Here is a 15,247-nt window from a genome sequence, read left to right as displayed (position 1 = left end):
AGCCTCCGAAGTTTCGACCTGGCGTATAATGAACCACTTCTCGCACTAGTGCGTAAAAAAAATACCATCTGTACTGAAAAAATACTATCGCAAGGAAGTCATTTCGTTTAAAAATAAATATATCTACTCTGCCTATTCCGATTACTGCTTATAGTACAAGAACTTATTTAGTTAAAAATAGAATAACTAAGGAACTTATAAATTTGGTCTTCTAGAAAAATTTACCGTGTAACAACATGCACTGTCTAACACAGTCCGTTCTCTATTGGGAAAAAGTGAATTTTTGAGTAGAGCATTGGCGTTTAGTATGGGTATTATGTTCTGCAGGAAAACAAGAAAATTTGAGGAGAGAAGTGTGGGAGGGCAGCCGGGACAGTAACCTGCAGCTCCAACTCCAGGGAATTGGGCTGAATGAACGCACCAGCGATCGACAGCCCGCCTGTATCCGGCCAGGCGTCCCTACACTACATCTACATCTACATGGGTATTATACACGTCCTCCCGAGTCAAACAAGACCGGTAGCCACTTTGAACTCCGTGTCCGAAGGGGGGAGAGGGGGTCAAAGTATGGAGCTCCTGCTGCTCAGAAAAAAATTCTGGCCGATTAGTTTGAGCTTTGAGTCAATTTTAGTGTCATTTTTATGTAACTACTTTTTTAGGGTTCCATAGCAAAATATAGCACAATATTTATTAATAATGAATTTTTAGTAGCCACGAAATGCAAACAAATCCTCATATTTCCGTATTTTTATACTAATCATGATTTTTAAAAAATATTTCTAAAAAGCCTATTTTATTAGTAATCTTTGATGATTCTAATATTTGATGTAAAAAAAATATTGAAAGTACTGCAACGATCGCCATCGCAGCATAGGGGACAGCATAAAGATTTTTAATAATCATTATACTGCGCCCCGAGTGTTACCCACGATCAAGAAGAAGCGACGTGTTAACTTAGGGTATATCGTACTTCCTCCATACTTAATTTTATAAATAATATTTGTTAAGGCACTTGGGCGTGGCGTGAGGAAGTAACAAACACGGTATGCTCACAAACTTTTGCCTTTATAATATTACTGTGATTTTTAATCTTCTTCAATTTAAAAACGAAGCGAACAGTTTAAAAATGACACCAAACTTGACTCGAAAGTTCAAAACTAATAGGCCAGAATTTTTTTCTGAGTACCGGGAGCTCCATACTTTGACCCTTTCGGACACGGAGTTCAAAGTGGCTACCGGTCCTATTTGACTCAAAAGGATGTATATAATACTCATACCAAACACCATGTCTGTACTCCAATATATATATATATACCTCTCTATACAAGCATGCCCAATAGAGAATGGACTAAACAGTACAAACTGACGTCTCTTGAGTTGGGTCTCAGCAGCATGTTGAAACCATTACATGTCTCGAAACTTTCCTCCGTTACATTTGGAAATGTCTGCCTTACAGCACCTGTAAAATTTATAAAATGTTAGAAAACCTTTAGATATATTATTTTAAATCAATTTGTACTAAACGCATATGAATAAGTCTTTTGCAAAAACATCATTTTTGGCACAAGCTTTTTTATCGCCGACTGTACCTTTCTTTCAACAGTTGTCTACTGCTCTCCGAGATGTTTCTAAAAACCCCTTTTACTCAATGGGGATACGACGTTTCATAACAAAGTTTCTATGACCACCTTTCTGCTCCATCATCAGATCAGCGCCATGATACCATAATATTGCATTGTCACATGATTTACATATGCATGCAAAATTTCAGCTCAATCGGAAACCGGGAAGTGGGTCAAATTTAGCTTCTACGTTTTGACCCAAACTAACACTAACACACTAACAAGGCAAGTTGAATAAAAGCTTGTAATAAAAGATGGACATTGCCCTTTATGAAGGGTTCATAAGTACTTACGTTTTAGAACATTCGTCAGTATTAGGGTAGATGATGAAATTGTTTTTCCCTGTCCAGAAGTCATCCCACAAGATTGGTTCCAGACAGCAATTGATGCAGTCCCGTTCCTTGCCTCCTTCTGTTTGCCTTAGCATATCCTAAAAAGAGAAAAGAGAGTCAGTGTTATTCAATCCATAATTACTTCAGCAGAAACGGGCGATTTACTACAGCAGGGGTCAATTCTCCATACAAAAGCTCTCGACTATTTCCTCCTGGTTTTTTCAACACAGATTATTAATATTTATTATCATTTATATATGTGTCGGACTGTCGTAGGATAGTCAAAATGGGTCAACAATTAGCCAAAAAAACCAAACGGTATGACACAGATTATTTCATTATTATTCAAATCCTCAAATTTCATCCTGATTGATTAAGTTTTAGAGGAGGAAACAGTTGAGAGTGGAACCTCAATTTTTATTCTATAAATCTAGTTAATAACACAAACTAGTAAGAGATTTTTGCTATACCCTTTTCAGGGTCCAAATATGTACATATTGTAAAAATTATATGGTATGCAAATAAAAAACAATAGTATATTACCTAAGATTCCCTAATTGAAAGGGGGAGCTCCTTTCCATTTTAACATTTTCGCTCCTGTTGCCCTTCAATGCAGCCCGTGGAGCAGCCGTGACATACTCCATGTTATTATGAGCAAAAGTAACAAACTCATACCTAAAGCTGAAAATATAAAATTAGTTGAATAAATCAGCATCATTAATATATTTACACAAGTAGAAGTAGTTAGTTTCAATTAGATTTGAATGGTTTTCTCCTCATACCATAAAATTTATTCTATCTAATCTATCTCATATAATCTAATTAACAGGATAACGTTAGAGCGGGCAACATGTCCCACTGCTGCTGGCTTGATTAGGCCTAGATCAGCATACCTAGGGCATTTTATTTTTTAAATAACTAAAAACTAAACCAAACAAACAAACTCGACCTAAATCAATAAATAACCAGAACTGGCAGGCAAGCATGGTTGTGCGATAAATGATAAAACATTAGGCCATCCCATGCTTGCCTGCCTGGCGCTAAGAATAAAACACATGGACGCCTAACGCAAAGTGCAGTTAACTCGATAGAACTCATTTCATTCAAAGAATCCATACAAAACTTAAGAAACAAAATACTTACTATATGATCCTGGTCTGCATTCCGTGGGTTTCCACTCCGTTCTATATGTGTCATCCGACCATCTGCTCGTGGTTTCCCGCCACCTCGGCCACCCAGGCTAGGTCTCCACAGCAATACTAGGCGACCCCATTGATCGTCATCTCTGCGAAAAATATAGCCGGTCCATTCCCACTTGAGTTAATCCTTTTTGCAATGTCGGTAACTTTATTGCGTTGGCGAATATCCTCATTTCGAATTCTGTCTCGCAATGAAATTCCTGGCATCGCGCCCTGATAGCTCTTTGCGCCAGTCTGAATTGACGAATTCTTCCAACAGTCAGCGTCCATGTCTCCACGTGTCCACTAAAGTAACACAATTTGTAAAATACCAAAAATTACTTAAAAAACGGACGTCGGCAAAAACTAATTACAAAATTTACAAGTCAACAACCATCAAAAAGGTAAGAAAGATGGCGGACTGGTGGCGCACTCGCAGCGTCGCAGCTCGCACCTAGGGTTGCCAGACGGTCGGGATTCGGCGGGATTCTCCCGATTTTTAACATGTGTTCCCGAATCCCGACAAATTAGAAAATGTCCCGATTTTTCGAAATACTCTAAAATTTCAAATTTCAAACTAGAATCAAGCTAAATAATTTTTCTGGAACGACCGTAAAGCAAGTACCGTACGCGGTACGTTTTTAAAATATTTTGGTTGCTCATCGTGGGTGTCATTTCAATGAACGAATTTCTTGGACACTACATTCTATACCGGTTAATGGGTCAATACTGTGGGACTTCGTTAAATCAAGTCTTTCGTCCCGTACTCGAGAGCACTGGCTTTAGCAAGCTGCTGGCTTCTACATAAATATCATGGACAACATCAAGCTATTGTCAGAATAAAGTTGAAAGATCGTATTATTAAAAAAAATCTGCTAACAGATTCTTTCAGCATTTTTTGCTGTAGATTTCTCTATCCAAAAGTAACCAATGCCAGGTAACTAATACCGCATCAACTTAATTCCTGGTAAAGTAGATGTTTGGAGACACGTCTACATTTTCATTGTTTCACAGGAATCGTAAAGAAATTACCTTTCAGATATGGTATAATACGAAGTAAACTAGAAATTATCCAAGAAAACGCACTCTGAATTTGTTAAATTAGTTACGAATTAGTCCATAAGATAAGATTTTTATTGTTATTCAAAATATAAATATATAAGGAACGTAATTATGTTTAAAGAATATACTTTAAAAGTTTGTATTATGACATTTGAGGCACACCTCCTGCTCATAGAACTTTTTTTACTTGTATAATTATATATATATTTACCCTTATCTCCGAAACTACTAAGCGTAAAATTTTCAAAAAAATACACGAGATAGTTTGCAATCTATAGATTACAGAAAAACCTATTAGAAATCTACAGTAAAGCGGAAGTCGGACGTAAAAGAAAAAAAGTCAAATTACGAATTTCACTCACTGCCGCTGCAAGGAGTTACCAAATATCTTGAAATTGTGTGAGCGCATTTTAATATTACATATAAATTCATTTCTGTTTCGCTTTGTTCAAAATATCGATTATTCGCAAAAATGACTTAAGTTCCTACTAAAAAGGAGGCGCTTAAGCCCTTGTAGTGTACGGAACCCTTGCTACGCGAGTACAACTCGCACTTGGCCGGTTTTTTTCTTTTCCCGACTAGAGACCTGAAATCCCGAAAAAAAAATTTTTTTCCCCGATAATCGGGTAATTCGATCTGGCAAGCCTACTCGCACCGCATGTTCGTGGCGTCACAAGGGGCGTCAGGGTTACCAACTTAAATGTTTTACCACTACTTTTTCGTTTTCGCTACAATCCTTACAAAATTTTATAAAAGCAATACTTTGAGAACGAGGTATTTATTTCATTTATTTGTGTGGTATTAAATACGAAATTGCCTATTTTGATTTGATTTCCTAGTAATTAGTCTCATTTATTAGTAAGTATATTTAAAGAAGTATTCATTTACGTAAAATATGCATGCAATGCAATTAAGAAATAACTGACAAATAGTTTTGATACTTTAAATTTTTTCATATTTATTAATTTTTTTAACACGGAGTTTGTACTAATGGTATCTCGAATAAAAGATAACATATTAAATGATAATGAAAGTTGGAATGCACTGCACTGCACATATTATGTGCTGAGCTGTGCAACAATAATAATTATATCAAATTCAAGCACATCTTATAAGACTGGGGCGCTTGGTATGAGCAACTGATGGGAAGGCTATACGAGTACATTACATTTAGTTAGAAATTGAAACTTTCTGCCCGTACATGGAATATAATATAATACAATCTTATACTTTTAAACGAGCAATTCTTGTATATTTATTTATACTGACGATCTCGGAAACCGCTCTAACGATTTCGCTGAAATTTGTTATGTGGGGGTTTTTGGGGGTGAAAAATCGGTCTAACTTATCCTTAGGTCCCGGAAAACGCGAATTTTCGAGTTTTCATGCGTTTTTCTTCGCGCGCCATCTCATGTGCAGTAGTTGTACTGTTAAGACAGAATTCTTTCGGTCGATGTAAGTACTATTTATTGCAAACACTTATCTTATCTTATCTTAAATCTGCGGGGGCCCTTACGGATACACTTCGACCCATCGGGATCTTTTGTGCAATTACCCCCTACGATCCTAAGATCCTTCAGCTATTCAGGAGCTTCTCGACCATCTCCACGTATCGGATGATGAGGCTCATGGGTAGCTCTCTGAAGTCCTTCGGTGCCAGGTAGCCTGCTCCAAAGTTCTTCATTCTTTGTCTGGCGAGGGCGTGACATTCACACATTAAATGTCTGACGGTCTCTTCCTCTTCGCCACACATGCGACAATCAGTGTTGTCGGCGTGTCCCATCTTGGCCAAAATTCCTTTGACCCCGTAATGGCCTGTGAACACCCCCGTTATAATTTGGAGTTGTCTTTTGCCTAGCTTCCCTAGCTTTTTGCTCCATCCAGAGTCTACCCTCTGCATAAAGAGCTTTGAATGCTTCAGACCAACCAGGGCATCCCACTCTTTTTGGTGACTAGCCTTTGTTTGGTCTTTCATAGCCATTCTGATGGTTCCTTGTGAAAGGCCCACATAAGGTTCCGGACCTATGAAGTTGTCTTCAGATCCGGCCTTGGCAAGTTCATCAGCGTTTTCATTGCCAATGAAGCCTTCGTGCCCCGGTATCCATACCAGTTGCACCTTGTTTTGCCTTCCAAGCTTGTTAAGAGCTTGGATGCCGTTTAATACCAGTCTAGAGGTAACTCTGGGCGATGTGAAGGCTTTGAGTGCCGCTTGACTGTCGCTGAGTATATAGATAGTCTTACCTTGGATTTGTCTAACTATATTCTCATGTACACAGGCAATTATTGCATATGTCTCGGCTTGGAAGACCGTGGCATAATTGCCCATGCTGATACTACCACTGTAGTCATTTGCATAAATGCCTGCGCCCGTACCAGATGCCATCTTGGACCCGTCTGTATACCAGATGATGGTGTTGTCATCAGGGGTGGGTGTCTCCAGCCCCTCCTTCCATTCGGCTCTAGTATGGACTTTGGTTTTGAAGTTTTTGTGGAAGATGAATTTCGGTTGCATTTTGTCGCAGCCCATACTCATCAGCCTTCCCATAGAATTGTTGTATTCCATGCTTGTGTGTTTAGTCTTCGGCATGCTATCGCTCCAGAGGCCTGTTAAAGCCAGCCGGTGTAGCGATTTCAGTGCCTCAGACTGTATCACTAGATGTAGCGGCGGGAGATCCAATAGTACCTCCAATGCTGCTGTTGGCGTCGTTCTGAACGCACCCGTTATAGCCATGCATGCTGTCCTTTGTACCTTCATGAGGACATCCTTGCATGTGCTCAGTAATGTCCTTGGCCACCAGGCCAGGCTTCCGTACAGGATTATAGGTCTCACCATCATGGTGTAGATCCACCTTAGTACCTTTGGGTTTAAACCCCATGTTTTGCCGTAAGCTGACCTACACATTCCAAACACTCTAAGTGCCTTGGCTGTGGTCAGTTCGACGTGTCTTTTCCAGTTCAGTTCTTTGTCTAGTGTTACCCCTAGATATTTCACTTCATTGGAAAGTTCAAGTACCCTTCCATAGAGCCTTAGTTGCTCCATGCCAGTAAGGGCCCTTTTCCTGGTAAACGGTACTACCACTGTTTTGCCTGGATTGATGGAGAGTTGTTGGTGGTTACACCACCTCTCCACTTGCCTCAGTGCTGTATTCATGATTTCTGACACCGTTCCCGGGAATTTCCCGTTTATGAGTATCACTAAATCATCTGCATAACCCACTGTATATACTGGGCCCTTATTTAGTTCTTCCAAAAGTGAGTTCACTACCAGGCTCCATAGAGTCGGAGAGAGAACCCCACCTTGTGGACAACCTTTTGTTGCTGTGGCTAGTAATTCTTCCCCCATGAGGGAGGACTTAATTAGCCGGCTGTTCAACATATTACCTATCCAGCGGCAGATGGTAGGTTCTATGCCATGTTTGAGTGCAGCATTATTGATTGCACCATATGTGGTGCGATCAAAGGCACCTTCGACATCCAGAAATGCAGCAAGACATAGTTCTTTGTTTTCTATGGCCTGCTCCGCTCTAGTTGTCACCAGGTGTAGTGCTGTCTCCGTGGACTTGCCCGGCTGGTATGCACATTGCAAGCGGTGTAGTGGATGTCTCTTGAGCGGACCATCCCTGATGTGTCTGTCCACCAGTTTCTCCAAAGTTTTAAGGAGAAATGATGATAGACTTATGGGCCTATATGATTTGGCTTCTGTGTAATCCTCTTTGCCTGGTTTGGGCAAGTATGTTACCTTTACTAACCTCCATGCACGTGGTACATGTCCGAAGGCAATACACGCTTTGTACAGTCTACTCAAGTGGGGTATAAGTACGTTAGCGCCTTCTCGTAGTAGTATGGGGTAGATTCCATCTGGCCCCGGGGCTTTATATGGCTGAAATGTCGATAATGCCCATTGTATTTTGTTGTGGTCTACTACCTTTTTCGACGTGTCCCAATTATGCCTGGTCGTGCGAGTGCACTGTTCCGTAACACTAATTGGTTCATCGTCTGGTACACTCTGATTTATTATCGAGCCTGGAAAGTGTGTGGCACACATCACCTTGAGGGTCTCTAGCCCCGTTTCAGTCATTCCACCATCACTCCTTCTAATAGAGGTGAGTGGGACTGACTTCGTTGTGGCTAGTGCCTTCGTGAGTCTCATGCCTTCCGGAATGGAACCGATTTGATCGCAGTGGTTTTTCCACGCTTTCCTTTTCGCTTTTCTCACTGCCTTGCTATACTCTGTGAGTTTTCGCGCGTAGAGCTCAAAATCATTACTTCTTTTGGCATCGTTAAAGACAGCCCTAGTTTCTTTCCTGAGTTTTGCTATCTCCGGATTCCACCAGGGTACCTTCTTCGCCAGGATTTTCTTTTCCGGGCAGTTATTTGTCCAAGCCGTATGGACGGCTTGCCCTATTTTGTCAGCTTCAAGTTCTATGTCAATAATAGAGTTTAGCTTACCATTGGGGTTTCCCAGGTCCGCCTTAAGGTCATCCTTGAACGATAACCAGTTGGTATTCCTGGGATTCCGTTTTAGTATAACTTCTACTTTGATCTTAGTGGTATACCTAAAGCATATATATCTATGGTCCGATAAAGAAATCTCCCCAGAGACATGCCATGAACTAACTTTATTACTTGCGTTGTTGGACGCTAGCGTTATATCAATGACCTCACCTCGCCTAGCATTGACGAATGTCGGCTCATTGCCTTTATTCAAGAGTTGTAGTGAAGAGCTTACCAGGAATTCCAGTACCTTCTCTCCTCTTCTGTTGACATCCGAGCTTCCCCAGATGACGTGGTGTGCATTCGCATCGCAGCCGATGATCAGGTCAGTGTTCGCCCGGCTGCCGTAGTCGACGAGATCCCGCAGTTGTGTGGTGATGGGATCCGCCGCCTCGTAAGGAAGGTAGGCTGATGAGATGACTAGTGCCTTACCCCCCTTTATTCTGGATCTTGACCGTGGTCAGATCCCTGGAACAGAAAGCATTTAGAAGCATAGCATCAATGCCGGTTTTAACATAAATACATGTCCTCATATTACTTTCGGAGCAGATATACAGTATCGTCCCGCCAGTACCATTCAAGCCTCTTATCTCTCCCTTGTAAATATATGGTTCCTGAATAAGGGCAATGTCGAACTTGTCGCTTTTTAGCTGCCTGGCCAGAAGGGCAGTGGCGGCCTTATTGTGTTGTAAATTTATTTGTACACACCTTAGCCCCTCCATTACGGCGGTTAGTGTTTGGTGGTGCTGAGATCAGCGGCCACCTCCTGGACCGTGTTGTCGCAGGACATGGGCGAAGTGGTGCCCTCCAGGTAGAGTTCTTCCAGACCGCGCAGGTCCTCCGAGCCCGCCATCGACGAGATCGGTGACGACTCTCGGGCCCAGCGCAGCCCAGCGAGACTCTCCCCGACTAGCACCACTTCCCCCGCCTCCGACCGGTCCCCAGCCACCTCCGCAGGAGCGCCAGGCGGCGCGTCCCGCTCCGGGGCCTCCCCCGTCGCCGCCCCCGCGGCGCCCGCAGCCTTGTCGGCCGCCGAGTCCCCCTCCCCCCCATCCGTACCGGGCTCCACCCCAGCCTCTTCATGCTCACGCTCCTTCCCCGTCTCCAGGAGCTTGAAGTGGCTGGTGTCGAGCCCCGAGTGCAGAACGTAGCCGGCCTCCCTGATGACGTCAGCTGACACCTGGTCCATCAGGACGATGCGCCTGGTGTTCAGCTCCGACATCACGGTGTCGACCACCTTCCACTCGTCGGTGCGGAGTTTGGGGTTGCGCCTCTGCATCACCCGCAGAGCCAACCCATTGCAAACACTAGATAGCGACACAGGTCAAGGCTAAAATGAATAGAAAAATACACTATTTGAGTTTTAGTGGCGAAACGCGCGCCATCTCGTGTGGAGTAGTTGTGTTGTTAAGACTGAGAATTCTTTCGCTCGATGTAGGTACTATTAATTTTTGAACTAGATGGCGACACATGTCAATGATACGAAACAAAACCGAGCGAAGCTCGGTCACCCAGATATTTATATTAATAAGTGACACATTTACACTTTGCTACACCCGTATCAGGGTCCATGTATGTACATATGTATGTGGGCCCATGGGTGTACAGAATGAATGAGGTATGCAAATAAATTCTCTATAATATTTTCAAGTTCCTATGGGTACAAAATATCGTGAGTGTTTTTTTTTTTAATGTTATTCTTCACATAATAAAAAATTGTAACCGGTTATGAAATTTGGTCGGTTATTGCATTCCCTAGTCTTAAGCACGCCATAGACAGTCTGAGAAATTCATAATCTTAAAAAAGATTTGCATCCAACCTGTCAGTTCATACTGACAGAATTTTCAGATTGAACTGACAGGTTGCATACAAAAAAAGGTTGCATAAAAACCTTTTTTTTCCACACTGTGGCGTGGTGTGCCTTAATTAATACGTGCAGCAGAATAGGCAGATTTCTAGCAAGTAGTTTTTAAGCTGTCACTGTAGTATCTAAGTCATAAAAATAATGAGTTCAAGTTTAATTGGTTTTACATGAAAACTAGTGCCTGTGCTATGAATGCGCCACCTACAGAGCTGAATTTTTTTATTTTTATTTACAACATATCTGTTAAGGGTGCGCAGCTCGCCCACGGTCGTCGAAGTTGCTCGGCAACTTACGTATTTGTATGAAAAGTTGCGTCGCTTCGTGAGCGATCTCTCATCTGCATTTCTTATTAAACAGCGTCCATCAGCGACGCGTCGAATCGCATATGAGAACTCGATTCGACACAGTTCGATTCCGCCTTAAGCCTGGCATCCACTAAGGGCACTAAGAACGGCAACAGAGTCTGAAAGAGACAGTCTGAAAAAATCATAATCTGAAAAAAGATTTGTATGCTGACACTGACAAATCTGTCAGTGTACGTTTGAACTGTCAGTTATGCATACAGTCTTCATTTCATAATCTTAAAAAGTCATAATATTATCGCTAGGAGGTAGGGCATAGCGAATGATATTCCGCTTTCTGTGGTAGGGCACACGGATATCGTCTCGCTCGAATCTAGAGCAGAGCCCAACTGGGGAAGTACCTCCGCCTTACAGAAGACCGCAGCCAAATAGCACTAGACCCTACTCATAGTGTTGTGTTCCTGCCGGTGAGTAAGGCTCCCAGAGCTCAACGAGGGTGCGGGGTGCTGACGACGGGAGGACTTAAGGAAATAATTTGTTCCGTCTATTGTCCTTTGAGTCGTTGGCAACCCAAACCCTCCTTTGAACTTGTGCACTCCTTTTTGCTGTGTACTTATACTTAACACAGCAAAGGGGAGTGTACAAGTTTCTAATGGGGTGGCCACGCGCATGTGACACTCTTTGAGTTGCAGGCATCCATAGGTTACGGTAACCACTTTCCATCAGGCAGACCGTATGCTTGTTTGCCACAGACGTAGTATAAAAAAAATGAAATCAGATCGAGTGCAATGAAAATTCAGATTATTCGCAATCTGTCAGATCGATCTGAAAAAAAAAACATAATATTAAAAAATAACACGGACAGTTGCTAATTGTATGGAAATCCGTGCACTAGATCTGTCATACAAATCCAAATTCAGATTATGAATTTTTCAGACGGTGGACGCCAGCAGGCTTTCGAGACGGTCAATTTAAGTGTTATGGCTCCTCGATGATTCCGTTCATCCAACTTCAATGTTTAGGATACATTTTTCTACATTGCCGGCTTTTTTACTGCCGAGATTTGGTTGACCGTCTTTAAACAAAGAAAAATGTTTATAGTGAATTAATACTTTTAATTAATTAACGCTTTTATATCAGAAATGCACAGAACATTGAGAATATTTTGATATCTTTAATTCATGCATTCAGGTTTACCGAGCGGTTTAACTTCAAAAAATTAGAGACCTTTTCATAATCTCCGAAATTCTCCGATTGTATCTGATCTCCGCTAGAGGCTCAAATTCTCCGCAAATCGGAGAAAAATCTCTGAACTGACAACACTGGTCGTGCTATAATTACGTTACAGTGCTGTCAGCATAACAAAAACTCCTTGACGTTTCGTTTCGATTGACGAAATATGTGAAACCATATAACTCATTTTCAGATTTTACACTCTAGAATGTTAAAAAGTATTTAAAGTGCATATTTTACCATCACATTGTATTTAGTATCGATTCACTTTAAATGTATATTCTTTCTACAACAATTATTAATGACACAAAAATACTTTTTAAAATATATTATGAAATTTTATGTGGATCAAAACGTAACTCAAAATGTAGTGATTATACAGATCTGTCAGTGTCAGTTTGAATTGTCAGCCCTACATGAAGTGGAAAGAATCAAAGAACAAGAAGAAGACTTGTTTCAGTATTGGTAAATTCACCATTCTGGAAAGCTAAAGAAACACCTGTTTGTCCACCAAAGAAAACCTTATGTAAGTATAAACCATATTCTCTCTTTTAGTATGAATTGTTTATATTGCTAAATACCAGGGGCCCGTTTCTCGAAAGACGGGCCACAGGTCTAATAATATAATAATTATTTATTGTTAGTTAATCTACCTCTTCTATTTTACAGTGGATCCTCCCATCATTTGAAGGAAGCAAGTTCTGAGACAGAAGCAAGAGCACATAATTATAAAAGTACAAGTACAGAAGGCTCTGCACTGTCATCATCATCAACCTGTCAACGGACTGCATGCAACTTTGAGTTCTATTGTGCAGGGAGACGGTCATCAAACTCTAAGCCAGGACTTGCGGCTGCCGGAATGTATGAAAGAAAAGTTGAGTGAGCCTCCCTGGCAAGAGTATATTTGTAATAATCAGGTAGAACCATCACAAGCAGAAGACTTCAAATTCAGTACCATCATTGTTCAACCACAGGATCTATACTAATTCTAAATATTTTATTAAATATATTTTAGTTTTATTTGTATAAAGGATTGCACCTCTAACATCTCTTCTAAAAGTTCTAAATATAGTGACTACTTTATGATTGAATGGCTTTCAATATCATTAAAAGCAACCTTATTTTCAACCTTATTGCACAAGTCGGGGACAGCCAGATCTAAAAAAATAAATATAGGACATTCTTACTCAGACTCACCGAGTCCCATGATAAGCTCAAGAAGGCTTGTGTTGTAGTGTAGGTACTTATATACAACTCTTATACACTTGGAAGACATCCAAGACTCAGGAACAAATATCTGTGCTTATCACACAAATAAATGCCCTTACCAGGATTCAAACCCAGGACTGTGGCTTAGCAGTCTAAGTTACTACCGACACAGTATTATAAAGAGTATTACCGACTAGGCCAGACAGGTTGGTTGTTATTGTTACTTATGAGAATAAGGACATGTCGCAATATATTTGGCTTTCACCAACAACTTGATAATGCTGTATTTAACCATGAATCATTGTCTCGTTTTTCTCTTTTTCTTTAATTTTTGAATCATAAATAACTTAGTCAATGAGGGACATGTGTTAGAAGGCCTTTATTTGTACATATAAAATATTTAGAAGAGGAAATTAAAGTAAAGTAGTAGTCATATATTATGTTGCCTATCCTAAGGACACCCCAGAGGTGCAGAGCCCCTACAAGATTCTTTCACGCCATTCTGTCTTGAGCAACCATCTGCTGCTGGGTGATGACGAAATATTAGTTGAATACTGGAATAGTATTTATAATACCTAAGAAAATTTCAAATAAATAGTAGTTGAAACAAAATTACTCGAACAAAATTTTCGATGATTTGTTGTCGATGAAAAGTTTATCGGCGAAACAAGGGTACACTATGTGTGCCATGCCTAGGAATACCGCCTTCTCCATCTGACCTATTCATCAGGGTCTACAGAACCTAACTTCAAGTTGGGGAGTAGTACTCCCCAGTCGGATCCCTTTTAAACCCATATTTCTGGTAAACTACATGTACAGTACATTTAATTTCCGACGAGGTACAAGAGGTACGTCAGAGGTACATTCCACCATGGTAATCTGAGCACAATAAAGCGAGGTGGTACGGCTGCAGAGTATCACGCCGTGGCTTCGGCTGATGAAAACATCCAGCGAGCCCGATTTCGATCGAACGTCCATGCGCTCAAGGCCACGTCCACGACCTTCGACCGATAGTTTGCACGGTTAAGTGTATATTCATTATCCAGATCCGCGTCCACGGTCGCGCGACGACGGACGTCCGCGTAGTATGTTCCTAGCTTTAATCTCAGAACAGAAAACTATTACAGCTAGGAACATACTACGCGGACGTCCGCCGTCGAGCGACCGCGACCGCGACCGATCAGTGTGCACGGTCTTCGGGACGTGGCTTCGGCTGACCAAAACATCCAGCGAGCCAGATTTCGATCGGACGTCCATGCGCTCAAGGCCACGTCTGCGACCGTCGACCGATAATTTGCACGGTTAAGTGTATATTCATTGTCCAGATCTGCGTCCGCCGTCTAGCGACCGCACCTAAAGAATAGGATGCATATAGTTTACTTTGTTCTTATTTATTGACAGACTTGTTTGACAGAGTAGGTATAGTTTAATCAAGAAATAACAATTTTGAATTTTCTCGAGAATAACCGAATGTGAAATCTCCAAAAGAGGAGTAGAAAAACAATGTAAAAAATCTAGCTTAAACATTTACACTGTTTATAATTTACCGTAATGTTATGCCCTTATAAATAGACTCATTGAAAGAAAGCTAATTTTGTGATATCGCAGCAAAATTATAAAACGTATATTTAAAACGGTCAATGACTGTAATGTTGATGTTAAATGTTCAATAAACGTAAATATTACAAATTGGTGCAACATTGAGAAATGAATTCTTTAAAAAAAGCAATTGCTGTGACATTGTATTTATAATGTTACTGTAATGTTACAAAATAAATATACCGGTTATATCAAAAGGTTTTATTGAAGTAAATCTTAATTTGTGATATTGCAGCAACTGCATAAAACCAATATTTCAAGTGGTCAGTTGCAGTAATATTGATTTTGAACATTTGGGAAACTTTAAGTTTAGACATTGAAGTAACATTGAAAACTTGATGTTTAAAAGTT

General features: G+C 40.9%; 2 protein-coding genes and 1 long non-coding RNA gene across 5 annotated transcripts in view; 1 reads left to right on the top strand and 2 right to left on the bottom strand.

The window, feature by feature from the left end:
- Nucleotides 1–15,247, top strand: part of LOC125231864 (breast cancer anti-estrogen resistance protein 1) — a 168,781-nt gene that overhangs the window by 54,070 nt on the left and 99,464 nt on the right. The window lies entirely within an intron of this gene.
- Nucleotides 5–3,707, bottom strand: LOC125231869. Its single transcript, XR_007177677.1, has 4 exons — nucleotides 3,098–3,707; nucleotides 2,498–2,635; nucleotides 1,916–2,052; nucleotides 5–1,459 (listed from the first exon to the last, which is right to left on the bottom strand). It is a non-coding gene; the product is annotated as an uncharacterized LOC125231869 (long non-coding RNA).
- LOC125231867 lies at nucleotides 9,120–9,972 on the bottom strand. Its single transcript, XM_048137455.1, has 2 exons — nucleotides 9,397–9,972; nucleotides 9,120–9,156 (listed from the first exon to the last, which is right to left on the bottom strand). The coding sequence occupies exon 1, from the start codon at nucleotides 9,965–9,967 to the stop codon at nucleotides 9,419–9,421; it is 549 nt and encodes a 182-aa protein (XP_047993412.1). The 5' UTR covers nucleotides 9,968–9,972; the 3' UTR covers nucleotides 9,120–9,156; nucleotides 9,397–9,418.

Source organism: Leguminivora glycinivorella, chromosome 12 (assembly GCF_023078275.1).
Source record: "Leguminivora glycinivorella isolate SPB_JAAS2020 chromosome 12, LegGlyc_1.1, whole genome shotgun sequence".
In the NCBI taxonomy this organism is placed as follows: domain Eukaryota; kingdom Metazoa; phylum Arthropoda; class Insecta; order Lepidoptera; family Tortricidae; genus Leguminivora; species Leguminivora glycinivorella.
Note: the sequence above shows the minus strand (reverse complement) of the source record. Positions and strands in the feature narration are given on the sequence as shown.